The sequence below is a fragment of the Hydra viridissima genome, unplaced genomic scaffold (genome assembly GCF_058129835.1).
Source record: "Hydra viridissima isolate aposymbiotic clone 2 unplaced genomic scaffold, HvirCarnegie_v1 scaffold_9, whole genome shotgun sequence".
Lineage (NCBI taxonomy): Eukaryota > Metazoa > Cnidaria > Hydrozoa > Anthoathecata > Hydridae > Hydra > Hydra viridissima.
The window spans coordinates 8,061,374-8,085,591 of record NW_028324308.1 but is presented as its reverse complement, the minus strand read 5'-3'; the positions used below and the strand labels follow the sequence as shown (position 1 = coordinate 8,085,591).

The 24,218-nt window shown below is 28.1% G+C and overlaps 3 protein-coding genes across 5 annotated transcripts; all 3 read right to left on the bottom strand.

Annotated features, from left to right (window-relative positions):
• Positions 1-291: 291 nt before the first annotated feature.
• On the bottom strand, positions 292-6,394 carry LOC145185284 (crooked neck-like protein 1). Its single transcript, XM_080061149.2, has 22 exons — positions 6,033-6,394; positions 5,764-5,853; positions 5,081-5,143; positions 4,885-4,976; positions 4,720-4,803; positions 4,554-4,628; positions 4,166-4,404; positions 3,959-4,065; positions 3,813-3,875; positions 3,549-3,647; positions 2,933-3,061; positions 2,715-2,786; positions 2,524-2,583; positions 2,365-2,445; positions 2,155-2,220; positions 1,947-2,027; positions 1,749-1,841; positions 1,539-1,640; positions 1,273-1,337; positions 1,101-1,191; positions 841-933; positions 292-760 (listed from the first exon to the last, which is right to left on the bottom strand). The coding sequence occupies exons 1-22, from the start codon at positions 6,090-6,092 to the stop codon at positions 512-514; spliced, it is 2,154 nt and encodes a 717-aa protein (XP_079917275.2). The 5' UTR covers positions 6,093-6,394; the 3' UTR covers positions 292-511.
• A 351-nt stretch (positions 6,395-6,745) lies between these two features.
• Positions 6,746-10,012, bottom strand: LOC145185170 (kynurenine 3-monooxygenase-like). Its single transcript, XM_090097862.1, has 3 exons — positions 9,804-10,012; positions 8,692-9,249; positions 6,746-7,613 (listed from the first exon to the last, which is right to left on the bottom strand). The coding sequence occupies exons 2-3, from the start codon at positions 9,247-9,249 to the stop codon at positions 6,795-6,797; spliced, it is 1,377 nt and encodes a 458-aa protein (XP_089953988.1). The 5' UTR covers positions 9,804-10,012; the 3' UTR covers positions 6,746-6,794.
• On the bottom strand, positions 9,614-22,227 carry LOC145185169 (pleckstrin homology domain-containing family A member 8-like). Of its 3 annotated transcripts, none has more exons than XM_090097861.1 (16): positions 22,038-22,227; positions 21,424-21,540; positions 20,983-21,144; positions 20,788-20,903; positions 18,288-18,320; positions 18,113-18,147; positions 15,128-15,168; positions 14,691-14,749; positions 14,235-14,577; positions 13,993-14,078; positions 13,192-13,250; positions 12,891-13,021; positions 12,642-12,712; positions 11,652-11,713; positions 11,360-11,563; positions 9,614-10,012 (listed from the first exon to the last, which is right to left on the bottom strand). In XM_090097861.1, the coding sequence occupies exons 5-15, from the start codon at positions 18,310-18,312 to the stop codon at positions 11,372-11,374; spliced, it is 1,104 nt and encodes a 367-aa protein (XP_089953987.1). In that variant the 5' UTR covers positions 18,313-18,320; positions 20,788-20,903; positions 20,983-21,144; positions 21,424-21,540; positions 22,038-22,227; the 3' UTR covers positions 9,614-10,012; positions 11,360-11,371. The 3 variants fall into 3 exon arrangements, 2 of the variants coding, with proteins under 2 accessions (XP_089953987.1, XP_089953986.1); XM_090097860.1 differs by having other exon boundaries at positions 18,288-18,381; positions 22,038-22,164; XR_013846527.2 differs by lacking the exon at positions 9,614-10,012 and having other exon boundaries at positions 10,927-11,563; positions 12,642-12,680; positions 18,288-18,381; positions 22,038-22,164.
• Between the last annotated feature and the right edge of the window lie 1,991 nt (positions 22,228-24,218).

Here is a 24,218-nt window from a genome sequence, read left to right as displayed (position 1 = left end):
TTCGTTATTCAGCTTCCATACGAACCTAGCGGTTATTAAATAAAAACTTAACTTATATTTCTTTTTTTATTCTTATAATAGCTTTTCCTCGTTCGTTTCAGTTCTATAGAAAAGTAGAAATTTCATAGAAAAGTAGAAATTCCATAGAGAACTGGAAATTATCTTCAAAGTAGATCCATATAGGATACTTCTGACCCCTTAGAATTTCTGAAAATTAAAATAATCAATTAGAATGTCTTTACATACATTATCTAAATTAGTTTTTAAACCATAGGAAATCGATATAATTATCAAAGGAAATTTAGCGTTATCATTTTATGACAAAGAACAAATCCGAATATTCAGTAGTTTACTAGTTCCATAAATATTCTATAAATTACGAAAACGAATCACGTTTCACAGTGTTATTCATCGGCATTCGTGTTTTGATGCATGTTCTTATAGGTTATCTTGTAACTGTGATTCTTGCAGATCTTCAAACGAACGTTGAAGGTGATGAACATGACAGTTCTTACTGCTCTTCATCACTACTACTCTCGTCACTGAATTCCTCATCTTTATCTACATTACTGAGCGGTAAAGGGAAATGTCCCTGTTTCTCCTCATTATCGCTACCTTCACTTTCTTCATGCTCTTCACTATCTGAAGAATTCTCAGTGTTTTTCCACATTTTAGCCATTTGCAGAAGTTTAAAATTAGGTTGATTAGCTTCATTGTCTGGGAAAATGTAGTCATAGTACTCTTCCCAACCGGCGTCCGACTAATAATAATATATCAAACGTGAGCATACTGCACGTCTTAAAGATTCGCTAAAAATGCATAATAACAAAAGTAGAATACCATATCATCCGTTTGCACCTTTCTTCTTTTTTTCACTTTTCGCGGCATTTGCTTGTCTATGGCCATCTGCGACGCAGTCGTTCCGTGTTCATACTAATAAAAAATAGTACAAGTTACTTTTAAACTTAGTGGATGACTTTAAAAGTTTAGTAAAAAAAAGATCGTTGATAAATAAATATTGATAGTAAATAAATCAAAAAATCAAAATTCTCAGTATAAAAACGAGTAAAGAATTTCTGATAACAGAAACCTTTAAGTACCTCAAAAGCTTTCCATGCCTCGAGTAACATCATCCGTTCTTCTTTTAGCTCATCTGCTTTTAATGCCTTATCACCGCGCTTAAAAATACTCCTGCATACAAATTGAAGATGTTTTAAAAAATATATACACACCTGTTAAAATATAAAACAGGAGAAATAAAAACAAAACTACCTCGCTTGTTCAATTGCAGCATCTTCACCAGTAGTTGATTCGAACCGCGCATAGCTGATCCAAACCTAAAAAAAAAACCAAAAAAAAAAAGAATAAAAACCAAAATCAAACTGGAATATATGTATATGTATATGTATATATATATATATATATATATATATATATATATATATATATATATATATATATATATACATGTATATATATAAACCACAGCAATCCATTGAATATTATTAGCAAAAATTATAAAAACTTTAAAAAGTGACCTTCATATGATGCGTTCTTTTTAATAACCTTTCGTAAAGTTCTCTAGTGCGATCATATTCCTCTTGTGAAATCTCAAAGTCGATGTAAGCTTTCCACAGCACCTAAAAACAAAACGTTATTTACTGGTTTTACAGGAAAATTATGCTAAACTAATTCGTTGATTACTCCTAGTTACATGATACAAAGTGAATAAATATAACAAAAATCACCTCAGGCATGTCTAAAAGGGACTGACAAACTGCTAGCTCGTAGATACCGCGTGCACGATCAATATCGCCAAGAATAGTTTCCATTTCTGCGTACTTGATAAAAAAGAGATTTAGAAAATTCAATGTAAAATAAAAAGTGGATCAAAAAAAAGTAAACAGAAAACCATTATGAAGAAATGAAAATAAGCTGTTACTTACTTTGATCCACGTCGTACAGTTTGAAGGATTGAATTCTAAAAACTTTTCATACAACTTTCGACACCGGTCAAACTCACGCAACTATAATCATACGCGATAACTAATATAAATATAAGCGATTAAATAAAACGTAGTGAAAATCTTTTTTCATTTTTTTTTTTAAAAAAAAAAAGTAAAAATGAAGCATTTTGTTAGAGGAAACACAAACCTGAAGTTCAAGACTAATGTACTCGCGAAACAATTTATCTTTCGGACATTTTCCTATTCCAGCTCCCTAAATATTTCTCATTTTTATTCGTATCACTAAATACAGTTTGTATCAGCTCACAAAAGCTAAAACGCTAGTTCTCTAAACCGAAAACGCACGATACAAAAAATTTTTCACTCAGTATTTACTTATGATAGGAAAAAGTATTACCAATGCCAGCCTCGCAGCTTTAAGATTTTTTTGACGGACTTCGAAGTAAGCATAAAGCAACCATATTTTGGCAAACGTAAACTAAAAAAATACCATATTTTTTCAATGCTTGCGTCAAAAGGTTCGTGCACCAAATTTTTAAAATTTACAAAACCAAACCTTCTTATGTGGTATAACCTCTAAAGCAGCTTTATGAACAAGTTTAGCACGATCCATATCCTGCAAGTTACAAAAAAAAAAAAAAGCTATAAAATCGTAAGGTATTTAGAGAAAAAGTCTAAGATCGTAAAATATCGTAATACAATCGCAAGGGTGATCGCAGAATAATCGCAACTTTGACAAAGAATTACTTTGGCGGTGAGTTCCTCAAACAGAGCATACATAATCCACAAATATATGTATCGGCGCCAATGCTTCTTTTCCTTGAAAGTCAAAAGATTTATTAAAAAATGATGTTCACACTTACTAAAATAATTTAGACAAAACAAAAAAAAGATGAAATGACGTCGTTTTGGCCCAAAGATAAATAAAGTATTTTATGACTCAAGAAAGCAAAATGAAAAAATACTTGAACTGGAGGTATGTTTGAAATGGCTCGTTCATAAACTTCTCGAATAGTATCTAGGTCACCATCACTCTCGACTAGTCTTATGTAATCAAACCACGCGTCATAATTTGTAGGATTTAATTTTACTTCCTTAAATAAAGAACAACAAAAATGTTGATGTTGTTTTGCCGTTAACAACTTTTCTTATAACTTTTACACAGAAATTTTCCATCAATAAAACGAATTTAGTATGGACGTGCCGAAATTTGAAACTGAATAAAACAAGTTTTGCATATGCGTACTGTAACTTCTACATATGTACTTTACAGGTCTTTTATGGTGCAATTTGGAATGGTACAAACAACTAAATTAATGTTATTAACAAAAAGAATAATTGAGATTCTTCTTCTTTTCTAAATTTTAAATTTGTTTTAGCCATTTGAAAATATAAATTCAAACTGATCACAAAACACTAGATAATTTATAAAACATCATCACCAATATATTTATACATATATGTTTCAGTTATATCTAATAAAATCATAAAAAACAGTAAATTTAGTCAAAAATTTTTATATAGAGGATTTATAAAATAGTGAGGATTTATAAAATTATCTTAAAGAACTATTATGCTGACCTCTTCATATTGGAACTTTCTTTTGCTTACAATGACATCTTCAATACCACTTCGGTCACCAAATCTCTTTTCAAATGTTGAGTAATTTTTGAATAGTTCCTACAACCAACCAGATGAAAAGGTATGTTTAAAACTCTTTTTTTAAATTCATTGACATTTTACTTAACAATATTATCTGCTTAACACAAAGGAAAAATTTGCTCATTATTTTATCTTTCATTAACTTGGAAAGTTAAATGTTTTTAAATGATAAGAGATCTTTACCTGTGCTTCTGATTTAGGAATCTTTTCCAAAGCAAATTTGTAAATGGCTCGAACTCTTTCAAACTTTGAACAAAAAAAAAATAAAAAAATACTCAAAGCAAAATTAAAAAGAAAAAAAAAATTTTTGTATTAAAAAAAACTTTCACCTCACGTTGATTTTCCTCAAACCTAGCAAAAGCAATGAACAATTGTTCATTTAGATTGTCATCACCATAAAATTCAACTGCACGCTCATAAACAATCCGAGCATTAGCTAAAAAAAAAATTTGAATCAGTAACAAAGAATAACACTTTAAACAGATAAAAAATTTATTTACTATGCTTTAAAAATTATATAAGAATAAAATGCTTACCAATGTTGCCTTGACTTTCTTCAAATCTTGCAAAACGAATCCAATTTTTAACATTTGAATGACACATTACAAACATCTCATAGACTGCACGTGCACGGTTCACCTCTTTATACCTCAGCTCCATCTTAATATATGATAGCCATGCTTGTTCTTCAGGCTCCCACTCCATCCACCTTTCAAACACTTGACGTGTGTTAGGTACATTTCCTAACATTTCCTCCATATATGTATACTTGTACCTGGCCATTACAAAATGATGACATGCAATTAATAGACAAAGTCCATTAAAAACTCAATATTTAAACTAATGAAAAATATTTTACTTCATTTGCAATATAATTATCAATGAAATAAAATAAACTCTAAACAAAGCCAAAAATAGTCTTACCAAAACTGATTCACCCTTGGTAATATTGTGACAGCTCTATCCCAAATGTTTCGTGCATGGTTAACTTGACGGTTTCTACATAAAGTGCAAATAAAAACTTGAATGATTACAAATTTCTCTTTTACAAAGAACTAAAAAGCAAAACAAATTAAAGCAGTGCAACTACTTCATCTCCATCTCAGCATATTTCAGCCACAGAGTAACATTCCGATGATTTATCTCCAAAGCTCGCTCATATATTGATCGTGCCCTATAATGAATGATTTTTTTGTAAATTATAACTTTCTTAAAAAAAAGAAAAAAGTTAAAAAAGAAAATAAAAAAAATCAACCTTTGAATTTCTTTTTGGGTCTCTTCCCAAGCTGCATACTTAAGCCAATTACCAACAGTGCTTCTATTTTTGCGAATGTTATCTTCAAAAAACTAGATCAAAACTTTATCAGTGTTGGAAAAAAATATCTTTTATCTATATTCATTACTTTGTAAGTAATTTAAAAAAACATGTTAGACATAATGTTAAAAAAAACCTTTCTTTTCCTCAAACGATATTCTTGAAGTTCATCTGGATCAGAAATTTTCTGCTTTGGAGGCTACAACACACAAAAGACAGGAAATAACACATAAATCCTTACAGCAAAACCATAAACACAAATTATAATCTCAAAATTCTTTTCAGATTCTTTATTATAAATTATTCTCCTAAAATATTTGTTAAAAAAAGATAATTAAATCAATCACTCTCATTGAACTAATTAATTGTATTATCATTCAAAAGTGAGATATGGACCTGCATTTAAGCTGAAATGTTTATTTTAAGGAAATCCATCTTGACCTTAAAAAATGAAAGTTTATGAAAATCCTAAATTTTTCACTTTTAAACACTGTTTTTTTAAAGACTTTATAGGTTGATACAATCTGTGAAAACTTTCAGATATAAAAACACGCACTGAATGACAAAATAGTAAGTTTTGGAAAAAAAGATTTAGATTTTTAGTTTACGCTCAGGTTTATTGATTCTTTTTGATTCCAAATTGATTCTAAATAAATTTCTTAAAGAAAAAAATTGCTATAATTTAAGATATAAGATTTCTCACATCATTGAAATTATTTGTAATATTTTAAAAGCATTAAAACCAGTTTACAAAAATCAATGTTATATTGGAAGAATGAGAACATAAAAATGAGGACAGATAAATTTAGATCTTAGTACCGGAGGTACAATTTCTAGCTGCCTTTCTTTAGCTTCACGAAGAAGTTGCTCAGCTGTAATTTGAACAGGAGCAGGAGCTTTGTTCTTCACCTGAACAAAAAAAAAAAAAGTTTAAATATTGAATACAAAAAAAAAGAAAAAATAAATTTTTAAATGAAATCTTTATTATCTGCTTAAGATGACATCTTAAAATATCTTAAGGTGCAAAAATATATTTAAAAAAGCAATATTCAAAAGTATTAAAACCATCAACAAAAAATTTGTTGTACCTTAGCAACCTTTGGCAATCGTCTTGTTTTAGTATCAACTTCTTCAAACTCATCATCCATTTTTTATTAATTTTTCTAACGATAATGGGATAAGTTTTCTAATGATAATGGGATAAGTTTTCTAACGATAATGGGATAAGTTTTTCTAACGATAATGGGATAAGTTTTACCACAAAAACTGTTCTAAAAAACAGTTGCTACTCTATTTCAGTTGCAATCTTTTTTCAATAAAACTCATTTCATCTTTGAAAATAGTAAAACTCAGAAGACTTAAGACTCAACTAAATGATGAAATCTTAAACAAAAGACTAAAAAACTGGCCCTTTTACAGAAGTTTCTTTAAAAGGAAAATACTTGATATAAAATTGATATATATTCTTAGATAATAAATCAATAAGAACTATGATAAGAAATATGATTAATAAAAATATAAAGAAAAGAAAATAGTAATGCAAATAAAAAAAATTTAACCAAAAATATTAATGCTTGCACTTTTGATAACTGAATCCTTAACAAAAAATTTAATAACAATAAAAATTGAAATTTGTTCCTTTAAGTTTTAAATGAAGTCATGGAGCATTGATAACAAAAAATAATTTTTTATGTTTTTTGGAAATATTACTTTTTTTTAGCTCCTGATTAATTTAAATGTTAACTAAAGATAATCTTCTTTAAAAAATATTTTATAAGTTTAGAAAAAAAAAGGATAAAAATAAAGGACAGCTCTCTATTGTATTTAACCTGCATCATATACAAAAGAAGTTAAATAAACAACTCATAAACATAATTAAAGTAGGGAATGGATATTTTTCTTTTGGCGATGTAATGCAATGAAACAGACAACATCCCAACACACATGCAAGTCATACCCCACTTTACAATACTATCTTGCTTTTTGCTGCGCTGAACAACATGATGATACCTCATCCTTGAAAATGTGACCATACTATAGAGAGGGATCCAGTAATTAGGAAACAAAAAATTAAGAGCATTATCTATCTTTTTGCGTAAAGTAAATAAAACTGAATTAACATGCGCCCGCAGCTCCATATAGTTATAAAGAGAAAGATCAACTATGGCTTCAGCATCAGGATTGCGAAATTTTGAATATGCTTCCAATCCTGTCTTAAAATCTAATGATTTGTCTAGAATTTCATGTAAAACAAGGCAATCTTCGAATCCACAATTCATACCTTGGCCATAGAATGGCACCATTGCATGAGCTGCATCTCCAAGAATAACAACTTTATCAGAATAATGGTAGGGAAATGTCTTGACACAAATAGCATCACCAACTGGATTTTTTTTGTAATCGTTAATAAGCTTTTCCTTACCAATCAATGGAATGGAATCTGGAAACTCACGTTCAAAGAAACTAATAATATCATTGTCAGACTTTATGCTATCAAATATATCTAATGGCATAAATAAGGTTAGTGTGAATGATTTGTCTTGGTTAGGTAAACCAATCATCATAAATTCATTTCGAGGCCAAATATGAAAGTAGTTCACCTCCATTGCAAAATCACCATGTTCATTTGGCAACATCTCAATTTCTTTGTAACCATGAGGAATATAAAACTAAAACAAAGCAATAAATTTAAAAAAAAAAAAAAATAAAATTTTTTTTAAAGTTTGTAGCATCATAGTATTAAAAAAGTATATTGTAAAATAATGATTCATGGAGCCAAGTTTCATGGTAGGCAACTAAATGCCACCAATAATTTCAATTTTTTTGGCATCAAACAGCTGCAAAAATAATGGCAACAAAACAGTAAAAAAATGTCAACAAAAAATCCCCCATTAACCAATGTTATTAGTTTATGATGAGATCCTGGAATTATTATATCCTGGAATTACTCTAAATCTATTCCTGAAACTTTTCAGAAAACTGCATATTGTAGTAACATCCTATTGCTTCCATACTCACTTCAACAAAACACTGCAACTGTTTTGTTGAGGTATTTTTAAATACATCAATAATAAATTAGTTTTTAATGTTCATAGAATGTTCAAACAGAATGTTACCATGGATGGATATGGGAGAAGGAATTTCTTATGCTTCTATGATGCTGCTAGCACACTGAGTTTGTAGACAACACAAATTTAAAAATGCAGAATATAGGCATTCTTTGAAACAAAATATATAGATAAAATTATGCACTCAATTTAATTGAACATTGTATGGGATTTTATCAGTAACAAAACTAAAGCAACTGAAGACTTAAAACTAATAAATAAAGTAAACACTAATTTATTATGAAGCACTTTAGCACAAACTTTTATTGTATAACATCTCATGTTAGCAAGATAATCTTAAGACATTTTTTTGAAATATACTTTGTGTGAAATAACCTAATCGACTGTAAAAATTAGAATATAAAGGAAAAGTATTTTCACATGGTGAAAAAAGGACAAAGTTTATGTTAACTTAATAACAAAATTTTATTGTTAATGAAAAAAGAAGAGAACAAAATTGAAGCAGGTGGAGTTGAAGGGAGAATTAAAATAAGTTGAAATATGTGTTGAGCTTAATCACTTCTTTTAACGATGAAAGTCAATATTTCAGCAAAAAGATTTTATAGAAAAAATAGTAGTAACAATAAACTAAGAAAAAAATTTACACTAAAACAACATTTTTAAAGAGAAAGGAAATTACTTGTGTGTAGTTCATCTTGGTTGTTTTTAGCAACTGCTGACGAATAGCAGAATAGGCACCATCACAACCAATAATCAAATCACTAAAATGGTCTGATTGCACCCCATTCTTTTCAATTGTTATCCTTCCTTTATCAAAATCTGAGGAAACAAACTTACTTTGAAAATGGTAATTAATATTTGGATTTTTCTCAGCCAAATTGATCAAGTGCTCATTAAGTTTTCTCCTATCAACAGAAAGTATACACTGGTCTTTTTTTCCATATGGTATTGGGGTACGATTTCCATTGTGTGAGTGCAACATCCTAGCATACATAGGTATGCAGGTTTTAATTATATAGTCTTCAGCACCTATGCTGCGTAAAGCAGCACGACCTCTCTCAGATAATGCTAAATTTATACTTCTCCCAGCAACATACTTCTGCAATCGTGGATCAGGACGATATTCATAAACATCCACTATGAAGGAACGTTGAGCACAGAACAAAGCCTCCAATGACCCAACTAACCCACCACCTACAATTGCTACATGCTTTTGTTCATGCTTATCCTGATTCATCTAATTACGAACAAAAAATGTTTTTTATAAAATTTAAAGTAAGCATTAACAGCAAAGTCCAAGATTTTAAACACATGATTATATAAAAACCTTTTTTATTCTCAGTGGGGAAAAAAAGCAGCAAATGGTGAATCAAATTCAAAGAAATGTAAAAGTTAATTCATCTAAAAACAAATTTCTATTAGTTTTGTCTTTTATTTATAGCTTACATACCATAGAATTACAAGCCATAGAAAGATAATGGGAGAAGAAATGAGATTAAGAAAAAGAAAAATTCATTGTGTTTCTTTATTTAAAACAAATACTTTATATTTAGTATAAATACTTATTGTTTACAAAAAAAAAAAAAAAAAAAAGATAAATAAGAAAACTTTTCACAATGATAATTAGTAGTACAATTTACAAGTTAATAATAATAAAATTGTGCAAACAAGCATAACAAAATACTTAGACATACATTCAAAGTCGTTAACAAGAGTAGAATATTAAGAACTATTTACATAAAAAACTTTTAAAGTTAATAATAAAAGCCAATAAAAAAAAATTAAAAGCACTTTTTAATAGCACTTTTCAGATCTGCCACATCTGTGGTTGCACTAGCACATCTGTATGCATGTGGAACATCTGTTGTAGCACTAATTGTTTCTGTACATATCTACATTAGTAGTACCACTAGTGAAAGTGGTTTTATAGGTTCATCTGTAGTACCACTAATCAAATTTATTTTATAGTCAAACTGTCACTTGCTTGAGCTCAGTTAAATCTATAAACAAAATCAAAAAAATTTGAGATAAAAAAACCATGAGATAAAAGTCGAGTTGAGGAAAAGCTTCAACAGGGGAATACTAAGACACCACATGCATTTAGCAGTTTTAACAGTAATAAATATAAGAAGATTTATATTTACTTTATTCTGTTGATATTATTTACTGATATTATTTAAAAGATATGAATGCAAGTAAACAGATGGTAAAGTAAATTGACCTACTATAAGATATTTATAAAACTATAAACTGCAGCTAGAAAGTACATACATACATACATACATACATACATACATACATACATACATACATACATACATACATACATACATACATACATACATATTTTCTAAAAATTACTCCATATTCATTGTAATTTAATGACCAGTGTCAATTTATTGTTAAGTGAATATTCTACACGTTCTAATGGAGAAACTATACAAATCCTATGATGAAATATTTGCAGCCAAAGTAAAAAGCATCAATTAGCTAATAAATATATTTTTAGTGTCGTTTAGTGCTATTAGAAAGTTGATACTATCTAATAAAATTGAATCACAACTGATCCACTGAAGAAAGCTTTCTGTAAACTTTGACAGGGTTCAGGAGGCACATACATCATTATTGCTCAGTCAGTCATAGAAAAAGTTAAAACCCAACATGAAAAGTAAACTTTTCAGTTAAAGGAAATTTTGACTGTGATGATCACTCCTGTAAAAATTGTTTTCAAAATCTAATGCAGGTATGTGAGATATTTGATAACCAGAAATATTGATAAAGTTTAAGAAGATACTAAAAGTTGCAGTGTTTCATCAAGGCATGTTAGAAGGCCCCATTATATCAGAAATAAACAGCTATGTGACAATCATTTTTTAGTATCTTTACCTATTTAATATATTTGCAACCAAATAACTTTTTGTCTTCAATACAAGGTAAGAAATATACTACTGTAGAACAGTTATTGTTTATCAATAGATACCTAAAATATTACAAAATTAAAGTACCTTTTTTTTGTCCATTTTCTAGTAATTACCAGCCACTACTGAATAGCATCAAAACTCAGTTAGCTAGACTCTAATTAATAGTTTGGACTTTAGTTACAACAATTTATTTAAAAATGCTTGTGCAAACTACTTCATTTGTTTCATTTCTTTTAAAAATAACATCAGATTTTATAGAAGAATGCTATCAAAATAGTATCAGGTTCTATGGAAGAAACAGAGTCTAAAAGTATTTTATCAGGTAACATTAATCTTTAAAAAGTAAATATCCAATGTCCAGCATTCTAAGAACATTTTTTTATTGACAAAAAAATCTTGATTGTTCACCATAAAAAACAAATTTACCTCTGAGCTCTGCTAAACTACTTTATCAATATCCAACTTATTTTTCCTGTAGTAGTGATTAAGTTTTGAAACAATTCTACTAAGGGCTTCTACACAACTAGACATTTCATGCAAAACTTCTTCATCCGTAGATTTTAATCCATGATCATTTATTGATAATGATGAAATGAAATCATCATAGTATGGACATGCCTTTAAAGCCAACTAAATATTTTCAAAAGATTTAGAAAAGACAAACAAATTAAAAGATAGTATAATAAAGAAAGTTAAAAATAATAGAAAGTATACTTACAGCAAAAACCCCCCTAACCATCCAGCCATGGTATTTCTTTAACGATTTAGAATAAGCGGTGCCTAAAATTATGATAAAATCATAATCCAATTTTTGTGATAACAGTATGATAACAATCATCTCTGGAAGCAAGAAATTAAATATGTAAAGTCTCTTGTTGGGGACTGGCTATTGTGCTATAGATTTACAAAGCTATTTTTAATGTTTTATCAGCAATATTGTTTTTTAATTTTTTTATGTGCTTTTTTTTAGTAAATATCTAAGATCTAAAGCTCTTTGAGCTTAATGGATCAACATTAATCAACTCTTTTTTTTCTGATTCAGAACTATATGTTGATTTGTTTAGTTTTCTATTTACAGGAGGATGAAAGTGTTTTAGCAACACTGGAGAAAGCTGGATATTTGTTATGACAACAGCCCTTATCAATTTGAACCTTGTGAGCTGAAAAAAAATCTTATTAGAATACTTAGCCATGGTTTGAATACACTTTATCAGCCTTTCGCTTTAATTGGCCTTGAAAAATACAATACTAATAAAAGTGTGCATTTATTTTAACTGCTCTTTGGTGCCCTAATCTTTTTGAACTCTTGATATAACCTCTTACAATTTTGTTCCTTTAACAAAATTCAACAAGTGCATACAAGTGAATTATACACTTTAAATCCAAGCTGTTGATTAGCTATACTTTACATCTTAATTTCAAAAAGTACCTGCTCAAGTATTTATCTTTGTTTTGATCTCTTTTGTTTCTTATTTTGTTAATTAGTTAATTTTAATATGCCATACTTTACTTAATGATGAGAATATATAGCTCTTAGTAAATATCCTGCATATACATACCAGTAGATTTGAACATATGTTATCTAATATGCAAATTCTTCTAATATCCATCTTGACTTAATAAGTTCGTTTTTGAAGGTTGGATGTAGCTAGTTCACACAAATTTTAGAGAAATTTTTACATTCAAATAAAAGTAGAAATTCAATCACCTGCTGCTAGTACCAAATCTTTTTCACCCTTTGAAACCTCTGCAAGAAAAACACAGATGAATTCCAATGCTCTAAAAAATAAATTACTACCACACCACCCTGTAAAAACTGGTACCTGACTTCAATTTATAAATTATGGAAGTTGGTAGCTTTAAAACTCAACAAAAGCTATGCTTTTTTATTGTTGCAAAAAACTTATCTTGAGGATGAAGGTTAGAAGTTTAGCAAATAGATAAAAAATCAAAGTACCTTTTTAACCATAGCAAGGCATCAGTGGCAGAGTTGCGTGCATTATGCTCATTACTATTAATTTCTTGGAAAACAATATTTTGTAAAAACTCAAATGCTACAGTGTCGGTGTTGTATTTTGCGTCTATTTTCTAAATATAAATAATACTATGAAAGTTTTCACTTTAAGGGAGAAGTGTTAAGATATTTAAATTTAAATGTAATGCTGTTGTTAATTTCAAACAAATTTAAATTTTTTTTTATTAGAAACATTTATATTGTTTTACAACCTTGATTTTGGTAATTGATTTAAATTACATACCTTTATATTTCCTTGTATATCCATTTTAACAGGAGCAAAGGCTGTTGCACCCAACTTATCTAAAAGAGCAACTATTTACATTCAATAGATTGTGATAATAAACAATCCCAGTGAATGCAAATAATAAATGCAATAAGATAAAAGAACTAAACACTGTCAGTTATTTTTCACATTACACAGCAGCAATAACATCTGAAAATTCTTTTCTCCCATCTTTCCACTTTTCAAAACCTGAGATTAGCTTAACAGCAAAGTTGGTTTATCTTAAAAGATGATTAAAACAACAATTGATCAGAATCCAGAAACAATTGGTATATTGTAAAGAAGTAATTAAAGTTAAGGAATGAATTTTTATTTGTATTTAAAGCTAGAATTCTTTGTTACTTTTTATTCTTTTTTTTTTTTTTTAATTGTAATATAAGATGATTTTAAATTTAGTGATTATTCATCTGACTTTCTTAATTTCTTACCATGTCTTAATGAGATTGGCAATCAGAGATTAGTGATCTTACCATGTTATTTTATTTCTCCTTTATTTGGCTGACAGTATATACCTAAAACTTGTTTTTGTTAACACAGACATTTCAACAATCAGGTATATAGACCCATATAAAGAGTATATCATTAAAATGTCAAAAAATCATAATTTGACCTGGTTATATACTGGTATAACAACTGAACAAATTTCAAAACAAAATTGCAGAATAATTAGGATAAAAAGGAAATATAAAAAGGTAAAATAACGTTGATTTCACATAAAGTAAAATTGTTCTAATAATTAAGAGTGTAAACAAACATTACCAAATATTGGAAGAATACATCTGCATGCTTCTAAAAATGGTTTTGTTGGTATTAAGCCATGATGATCAATTTGAACATCCTCAAACCTAAAAAAAAAATTTATTGCTTTCATTGAAAATCAAAAGAAAAAGTTGCCTGGCAAGTGAGATTTCACTTAAGATGTCAATAGTCCTACTATCGATTTAATTGATAAGATTTAAAAAAAAAAAAAAGCATTAAAAAAGTATACAAAAAGTACTTACCTCATAGGTGCTTTTCCAAATACAGACAGAGGATGTGATGGTGCTTGGAGCTTCTCTGGTATTGTAACCTCATTCACATTTCTCAAAAATGTTGAAGTATTATGTACACTGTCAGATTTTACAGAGTTGGTACATGAAGATACAGAAGAAACTGATGAATCTGTGAAATTAGACTGCTTATCCAAATCATCTGGAGTGTGATTATAAGGAGCATCAATTTCAAATGAAAATTCATTAGGTGAGAGTAAACTATTAGAAATATTATTTGAAGCTTGTGAAGAAGATTTTAGAACTGTAGCAGATTGTAAAGATGGTTTTTTTGAAGTGTAAGACTGAAAAGACCCTGCAAATATAATTAAGCAAATATTACCAGTAAAAATATATATTTAAGATGTAAAAGCAAATAAACTTTGACAAAATTTACATAACAATGTACATATTATTGAGCCATATTACCTCCAGATTCTGCAAGAGAATCAGAATATGAAGACAGACTTGAAGGAGAATGTTGCCCTCTAGAAAATAAACTATTAAATGAGAATTGGACTACCTAAATAATTTTTGCTTCCTTCAATGTTACATGCTTCAAATACACATATAACTTACTGCTTGCGAACTCTATACAAGATACCAATTCTTTACAAGTTTATTTTTAAGGTCACATAAATACAAGAAAATGATTTACTGTGACTATACCTCTTTAAAATAACTTAAAAATGTAACTAAGATTGGCAAGAACCAATAGAATATCTTAGGGGACATAAGGCTAAATAACTGAGTATGGAAATAAATATACTGCTTGTGAATTTGTATAAACACATCACTTAGTACATCAGATTGATTGCATGCATTGTAGATGATTAAAAATATCTTTTAATTTGAAAGTAAGCTACCTGTAACTGTTGTAAATGTGTTTTGATAAAGGCTTGTTAAGCTAAAAAAAAAATCAGAAAAATTTTACAGTAAGGTAAAAACAACCATATTTACCTGTTTACAAGTTGACCTGGTGTCTATTATTTTTAACTTAAAGGTGTATTTTTATGTTTCATCTGATGGTGTATTTTTATGTTTCATCTGATGGTGTATTTTTATGTTTCATCTGATTGTCTTTTAAAAACATAATAAAAACATTAACTCTTTTATATTTAATTGACATAAGTTAAAAAAACCATTTTTTTAAATGTGAAAATATTTTTTTTTGCTGAAAAAGAAATTTTTTTCCTCAATAATACTTATATTGTAAAAAAAAAAAAAAGCTTGCTTAAAAGATATTTAAATAATGAATCATAATTATTTGTCAGAAAGATACATTTGATAACATGTTTACAGTTAAGTATTAACTTTGTATAATGTACAACGCCACAGCATTGTGCCACATGCAAAGCTTTAAGTCAATTAAGCCACCTTTAAATATAGTTCAGTCGTGCTATTCTGTTTAGTGTAGAATTCTTTTAATGATTGTTTGACTGAGTCTGTAAAAACAATACTAAAAGATGATTGCAACACTGATATAGTGTTAATGCTAGGAGGTCTAGCCAACATTCTTCAATTGTTTTATTTTTTAAATAAACCATTCAAAGACAATATGGCCAATACAAACACCCTGGATTGTTTTAAGATAAAAACTATAAGTGTTACACCTTGTCAAAAATTTCTATTTAGAAAAAAAACTTGCTAAAAAAACATTCTATACTCTATGAAATTCATACCATTCAGAAAGATTGAAATGCTTCTAGTTCCAATTATAGTAACATTTATGTTTAAATATTTTGTTAATGAACCTTTTTGGCATTGAAAGTAATTTTGAGGAAAAAAATTCGTTTATCAGCAAGTTAATTTAAATTTTTTGTAAAAATGATATGTTTAATTTTATGTCAATTAGCATAATAATATTAGTTGCTTAAGAGTGGTAAAAACAATGCTTACATACCTTTACATAATACAAAAAACCTTTTTAGTTAAAAAGTGAAAAAAATAAATTTTTGTTGAATGGAAAGTCATTTCAGAATATATAATTAATAATAATTAGAAAATAACAATGCTAGTACCAAATAAGACAATAACAATGACACTGTAAAATAAACTTTTCCATTTTCTTATACCATTTGGAAAAAAAACCTCATTTGGGTAATTCAATGGCAAATAATTCAGAAAGTTTTAAAAATGTCACCATATCTCAGATTTTTCTGGTTTCTATTCAAATAAGAGGACATAATAAAATAAGAATTCCTTGAGAATTTCAGCCTCTAACTCCTAGGAGTTCCTGAAATATGACTATTTTACTTTTAGCAGATAATGACCACACCCTTCTTGTTCCCTCAAGAATTATGACATTTATTCAAAGGTTTCAAGTCAGATAACTTTAAAAACATTTGTTCTTGTCATTTAGAAATTTTTTCCTAGATATTTTCTCTTGTGAGGAATCCAATGAAATTGTCAGAAACTGCATAAGATACCATTAAGTATCAATTTAGCTTGATTCAGAAACCATTCAAGAAACCCACTTGGCCTTGATAATAAAAAAAAAAAAAAAAAAAAAAAAAAAGTCACACATCATTCCATATTCAAATCTTTCATAAAACATAAGGATTTTCATTTGCAAGTACATAAAAATTACATAAAGTGTACAAGTACATAAAAATTACATAAATTGCATAGTACATAAAAAATTACATAAAAATATTTAAATTGATAACTAGGGGTACTTTATGCAGTTTCTTATCATTTCATTGGATTCCTAACACAAGAAAATACAATATTTTAAATTAAAAAAAAGAAACAAATATTTTTAAAGCTACCTGACTTGAAACCTCTAAATAAACATCAAAATTCAGAGGGGACAAAAGGACCCTGGCTGATATCTGTTATAACTCAAATAGTCATAATCCACAGTCACTTGAAGTTAGAGACTGAAACTTATAAGGAATTCTTATTTTCTTAAGTCCAAAATAAAAAAACAGCAAGATCTGAGATATATGGTGACATTGCTTGAATGACTCAACATGGAATTACTCATTTGCAAAAATAGTTTTTGCATTTTTGATAATACAAAACACTTTGTTGATCTGAGGTTATCTTTGTTGATCTTGAGCATAAAATTGTGCGGAAAACAATAGTTTCAGTTCCCTAAATTATCAACGATTCCATTTTGGTTTTCACTTTTAAACAAGAATTGATCAGTTTCTTTGGTTATCAAACAGGTTTAGTTTTTTAAAACTCTTTTTAACTTAAAGCTTTGACTTACATACCAATATTAGCAGTATTTAAGTTAACTGTTTATGTAACATAACCTGCTATATCATTTCAAAAGCCTAATGTGTGTAAACTCAACCTAAGATGCTATACAGAAAAAGATATTGCAAAGACCAAGAGACCGTTGCAAATGAATTCATTTAGAAAGGAAAATTTCTTTCTTAGAAAAAAAAATCAGTTGGGCAAAAAGTTTGAAAAAGTTAAAGAAAGTTTTTAAAAACAAAAAAAAAAAAAAAAAGAAACATTAAATTATTGGGTTACTGTAAGAAATCATTAACTGAGATAATGTTGTTTATATAATGTATAATAGAACATTTTTAACTATATGCTGTTTTACTTATTTTACACACTCCCATACTTATGATAATATAAATACTTATGATAATATAAATGTTTATGATAATATAATTCAATAGAATCAGAAGTAATTGTTTTTTAATAATTTTGTTTATATCAGTTAATGAATTCCTGCATTTGACAATCTTTTCGGTAAATAATACGAACCAATCATACTAACGCTGCAATCTTGCTGATACTGCTGGTTTAACAGGATAAGTGGTAAATTATTATCACTTCTTAGTAAAAAGAAATTTAAAAAAGTGGGTTGGAAAAAGTAAATTACTTACTCTTGGAGTTGAAAGAGGAGAATGAGATAATGTACCTAGAAAGAGCAGTGAAAAAATTAAAAATTTCTTTTTATTTATAAAATAATTTTGCATCATCATAATGGTTTTCAATACAGCAAATCTTAATAAAAAAAGAAAAAAAAAGTAATTCAAAGAAACAACATCATGAACATACTTAGGTTATCTTCAATAATTTCCATAATGTCATCTAAATTTGACACAAAAGTGTCACAAGTTGCAGATAATAGTGCAACAGCTTCAATAATTTTCTAAGTAAACATATTAAAGTGTTAAATATATTGATTATTAAGAATGGGCCCCAGAAATTAAAAAAAAAGTACTATCAAAACCATTTTATAATCAACTATTTACAAATGGGAGACCACTTGTTTATCTTGAAATAGCAAGAATCAAGTTTTTTAGATATTAGCAAATTTATTGTTTTTCAAATAAGCCAATTAGAACAATAGAAATAAATAAAAGAAGCAAAAATTTTCTATAAGCTATTAATATAAGATGGTAAAGTAAGATATTGATTGTACTAAAATAATGCATCAACAGATAACACAACCCAACAACAGCAGCAAATTTCTTGTCTCATGATACAGCATAGATGTCATTGTGTGTTAAATAAGCAAAGCATAATAGTTTTAGAACACTTTAAATTGAAAACTACTTAAACAGTTGGTTTGATTAATCAGTATTTATGCATTCAAGGCAGACTAGTTAGACTTCAAAAAGAGTTTGTTGCTTGTAACATCTCAGCAAAGATTGTCCATGACCAGTGATATTCAATGTTCAGCTTGTTACTAGTTTTTTGTAACATTCTCTTTATTGGAGATAGCAACACATCCATCAAATTATTTGTAATTTGAGGGGGGATAGCTTTTCAATTTGCTTGACTCTTGAGTATGATTCTTTTTTCCTGGTTTTACTTCAAGTTTTCAAAAGTTATCATGTATTACAGCTCCCCAAGCAGCTTTAAAACTTTTGAAGATTGCAATGTGTGAAGAAATTAATGGTCTACAGCATAAAGTTTTTGGGCCAAGATTAATTCCATCAGATAATGATGGCAAACTAACCACAAGAACTTTCTACCAACTTTTCTTTCCAAAAGAATGCACACATTTAAACAGTCAGTATTGACAGATGTATCAGAACTCAATGTTTGAACTTAACCAGAGTGTTTCCATGACTCTACAAAATTATATATAGTGATGGATTCACTGCAACCTGTTCAATTTCATGACACCAAGGAGTTTATCCAGACCATCTTCTAAACCAAGCACAGGTAGTCAGTCAACATCTCCAACAGGAAGGTTTTTCCCAGTGAGACAGCAGTGGAAAGTCAGGTACAAATTCATGATTGCTTCTGCATATTCTTTCCTGGTATTCTTGCAATTGTTTTTAGGACAACCCTACCATAACATATTGTAATATTTCTGGGGTCCTGAAGCCAAAAATCTTACCGATTTTTGTCCATTAACATTTTTCTCTAGATTATTGGAATAGCTATTTGAATGCAAGAAAAACAATCTCCTTTTTTACCCAGGGCTTTTAGATATTCCTTCCTCAGACTCTATAATTCTATTTCTGTCAACAAATGGTTTATTTATGCTATTTTCTCAAACATTCTATTAATTGTAAACATACTCTACTGTCCCATAAACAAAATAATATGGAGAGTTTCTGTATTTATTTTGCTGTGCAATTAGAAAATTAAACATTTTCAATATGTATTTAAATCCTGCACCAAGTCATTTGATTTGTTCTATGAGAATTTCTTTGGAATCAATTATTTAATGTAATTTTTATCTAGCTGTTCATCGTCTCGAATTCCATCTTCATGCTAAATGTCCTTATCATCTAGTTTTTTTAAAATAGGTATATTATCAAAGTGAGTAACTTATTGCATGGCTGATGACAATTTTAGATATGGAATTTTTGATTTCTTATGCTGGTATCTTTATTTCAATTTAAAGTACAAATACTTTAATCATATTATTATTATTTTTTATCTCTGTTTCAGCAAAGTATATGAATCTTATAAAAAACAGAAGTGATCAAGACCATTCAAACCATTTCATCAATGAGATATATATATATATATATATATATATATATATATATATATATATATATATATATATATATATATATATATATATATATATATATATATATATATATATATATATATATATATATATATATATATATATATATATATATATATATATATATATATATATATATACATATATATATATAAAATCTGAAATTACAAATAAAGTTTGTTTGAAAAGAATTTTGAATAATTGTTAAAAAAGCTCTAACGGATGTTGCATAAATTTATCAACATTAAACACCATTTGCTTAAGTATTCATTTATGAGGATTTTAATAATTTAAAAAGGATATATGATGATTTAAAATATTTGAAATCAGCACTAAAAAATTACTCAGAAACTGTAAAAGTTGATAGAAAATTTTGTTGTTGGACCGTGTTAGAAGCAAGTTAGTTAAATATTGTTAGAGTTGAAGAGGTAGCTTCACTTAAAATTCCTAAATTGAATTCTTTTACATAGTAAGAAATGATTGAACTTACATATGAACATTGAGGAGAATAATTAACTTAAGATCTCTAGCAGATTAACAAACAGTCATTACTCTTACTCTATTTTCATCTGTAGGTTGACCACTAGCTTTAATTGTGCCTATTTGTTCAATCATAATACCTCTGCATAAAACTAGTTCTTTCATTTTGTCTTTTAAGAAAGCCATTGAGTGCACTAAAGAATGTAACATTTGTTATCAAAGATCTACAACCTAAAAGATCAAAATATTTAGAAAGATTTTTAGAATGAATACTTTGCTGTTCTTGTTCCTCTAGGTTTGAACTAATAATACATGCTTTAGCAGTCCCTAGTGCAACAAGCCATTTCTGTCTTTCTGCTGGTGTAGATGCCTTTAAGTAAATAAAATTCTCTGGGGGAACTTTTAAATCTATTCGTAATTGGTCTGTAGTGTTAACTGGAAAATAAATTAGAGGCAAAAGAGTTAATTAAATAATAAAAAATCCTATTAACTTAGCATAATATGTTCACACACACACACACACACACACACACACACACACACACACACACACACACACACACACACACACACACACACACAAACACACAAACACACACACACACACACATAAAGAATATTCTTATTATTAGCACTACATTTTAGGTTTTTTTAAAAACTTTAAATTGCCAAAAAAAGTTTTACATTTTTTAACACTATAATTAGGTAACTTACTGAGTATTTCACAACATGACATTTTTACTGCACCACGAGATCCTAAATGAACATCATCTTGGGATCTGTAATATGACATCACTCCATAGTCAAGAATAAACCAACGTGGCTGCCATCCTAAATGTAAATCATTTTATACAATTTGGAAACTAAAAATAGGAAATATTTTAATGTAAACTTAAACTAAAAAACATACAATTCTTATAGATATTGAATGAGTAGCAGATGATAGGTGATGGAAAATACTAAATTATTTAAAATAAAGACTCCAAAGATTACAAGTTATAAATTTAGGGTAATAACCAAGAGTTAGCCATAACTTTTTTATTTGCAGGTTGGATATAAAAATCATAACCTTATGAATATGTTTTGTAACTTTGGATTAAAGTTTTATGTTTAATAATTAAGATAACAATGTGGAAACAGGAATTAAACATTTTGTTAAACAAACTAAAGGAGTGCAAATAGATTATGGCTAGAAAATCATATGTGAAATTTTAGTTTAAATATAATATCATTTTAGTCAGTTTTAGACGAAGTTATTGCTAAACATTTGCAAGAAAAAGTGTAGTTATTTATTACTTTATTTAATCTAGGTTTAACAAACAGCTTACCACTGAGGTAATTAGTCCATTTCCATAGAGTTCCCTCCATCATAACCATTATGAGAAAAGTTTTTATATAGTTTTTTAGTGTTTTTTTTTTTTAGCTAGTAACAGACAAATTTAATAGATTTATTATGGGCACTATGGCTCTGTTGTACTAAGCCATCGTTGCAGCTTTAGAAAAAGCTTTGGAATGATCAAATATTATTATTAGTGGTTAAAAACCAACTTTAACCCTTCGTTTTCATATTTATTTTTCCATTAATTCTATGCAAACTTTGAAAAAGAAAATGTCATGATTTTAAAATATTTATTACTTTTTAAAGATAAAGCATTTTTTATATTTTATTAATTGCACAGTTTAGATGCCTGGATAATTATTTAAAAATTTTAGTAATTTATTAATTGAGCTAGCGAATAAGCGAATAATTGTAATATGTAAATATGAAAGCGAAGATGTATTTTGGATTTAGAAGCAACAGTAATAGCGTTATTCCATCATCCTAGACAACGGTTGTTCATAACTTGCACGAAAAAAAATTTTCACAAAGGGGGGGTTTATAAACGTGTTTTGGGCATAAACTGAGTAAGCGAGAAGGTATTAAATGTGAAAGTTTTGAAAAGATTTTTTAAAAACTTGATAGACAGGCTAAAATGTGAATAAGACCAAATGAAAACTTAAATGTAATCATTTGTCATTAAAGTCTTAAACTAGACGGATATTTCTCTCCGCGTAATCGTTTTATATATTGGATATTTGAGATAATATACTTGTAAAACTTAAAACTAGGATGAAGATCCAAAAATGTACTATCAGAAAATAAGATATTATTTGCTAAGATCAAGGATAAAAATCAGGTACTAGTTATTTTTCCCAACTAACTCTTAAAGCTGAGGGTTTTTGTCAATGATTATGTTATCTGATATACACCGATGTCTGGTTTTATTACATCTGTGTAAGATATATCCTCTAGTGATAATTCATCAGTTTCTGTACCATTAATGTCCCTCGTCATCTACATTTGGGTATGCAAGTGGCACAATAATACTTTCTGCTAAGTACCATGTATGGCTGAGAAGGAGTTCTTAAGACATTTTCTAACATTTCATTGTATTCTTCCACACTTCAGCAACTTTAATAACCTTAAGACCGTTAGATAACATCTATATGGTTGATGTCTTGAGAAACCAAAGAATGTGAAAAAGAAACATGAAATGGCACTATGGTTTACGTTTTCTCTTCTATTCATCAAGGTCAGTTTTTTATTGGCGAGTTGAAGCATCAATAAGTATATCCTGTCTGTCTTAAACATAGCCTCACGGCAAGCAGGGGGCTGCTGTAAATGAAAGTACGGAGCTTCATTGCGTAGGTAAAAAGATCTTAGCTCACTCAACCTCCTATATTCAATTAAGTCCATAAAAAAGATGTTCTGAAAGGTTACATTTCCTAAGAAAGTCTTATTGTTCTTAGAAATCTAAAGTGTAATGGATCCAGTTTGAAAAATCGTCCAATTAAATCTGTTTAAAGAGTTAATATCTTCCATGCACATTTAAAAATTGTCCAGAATATAGGTTTTTCCTTGGTGCTTAATTAAATATAGTCTTTCTCTACATAACCTCAAACTTCTAACAAAACTTTTTTTTATTCAAAATAAAATTTTGGTAAAAAAACAAATGTTGATGAAAGGTCTACTCTATGAACATTCATTAATAATATTAATTATCTTTGCTTTTTTCAATTTTTGCACCTAGCACTTCAAGACTCAAAATTGGTAAAATTATTTATTTTTCAACACTCAAATTTGGTAAAATTACTTATTTTGATATTCTTTCGGGCTTCCTAACGCATATTGTCCACTTCCATACCCGAAAAGTTTTCTATGATCCTCTTTGACTTTTTTCGAAATTTTTTTAATTTTTCGTTTAACATTTTTCCCTTTTATTGTTAAAAGCACTATATAAAAATACTTTTAATTTCAACTTTAATGCAGAAAATTTAAAATAACAAGTGGCATACATTTAAGATATACCCTTCTCCGATGTAATGGATATATTTTCTAAATTTCTACGATTTTTTAGGGAATGTCAAAACAATTCAAGTCTTCTTTTCGGACATATCAAGTACAGCAATTAAATTTGTTAAAAGGTTTTTCTCTTTATTTTATATTATGAAGAAAATAAATTTAAAAA

Bases quoted from the DNA above. Each gene is read 5' to 3' on its own strand.
- LOC145185284 (XM_080061149.2), bottom strand. From the start codon at position 6,092: ATGGATGATGAGTTTGAAGAAGTTGATACTAAAACAAGACGATTGCCA. The intron at 4,066-4,165 runs GTAAGCATTTTA...TTTTTTTTTTAG, and splicing joins AGAAAGTCAAGGCAACATTG to CTAATGCTCGGATTGTTTAT. The intron at 2,028-2,154 runs GTTTGTGTTTCC...GTATGATTATAG, and splicing joins ACATTAGTCTTGAACTTCAG to TTGCGTGAGTTTGACCGGTG.
- LOC145185170 (XM_090097862.1), bottom strand. From the start codon at position 9,249: ATGAATCAGGATAAGCATGAACAAAAGCATGTAGCAATTGTAGGTGGT. The intron at 7,614-8,691 runs GTAATTTCCTTT...GCTTTGTTTTAG, and splicing joins CCAAGATGAACTACACACAA to TTTTATATTCCTCATGGTTA.
- LOC145185169 (XM_090097860.1), bottom strand. From the start codon at position 22,086: ATGGTTATGATGGAGGGAACTCTATGGAAATGGACTAATTACCTCAGT. The intron at 15,169-18,112 runs GTAAGTAATTTA...TTTTTTTTTTAG, and splicing joins CTCCTCTTTCAACTCCAAGA to CTTAACAAGCCTTTATCAAA. The intron at 14,578-14,690 runs GTAATATGGCTC...TTATATTTGCAG, and splicing joins TTCTCTTGCAGAATCTGGAG to GGTCTTTTCAGTCTTACACT.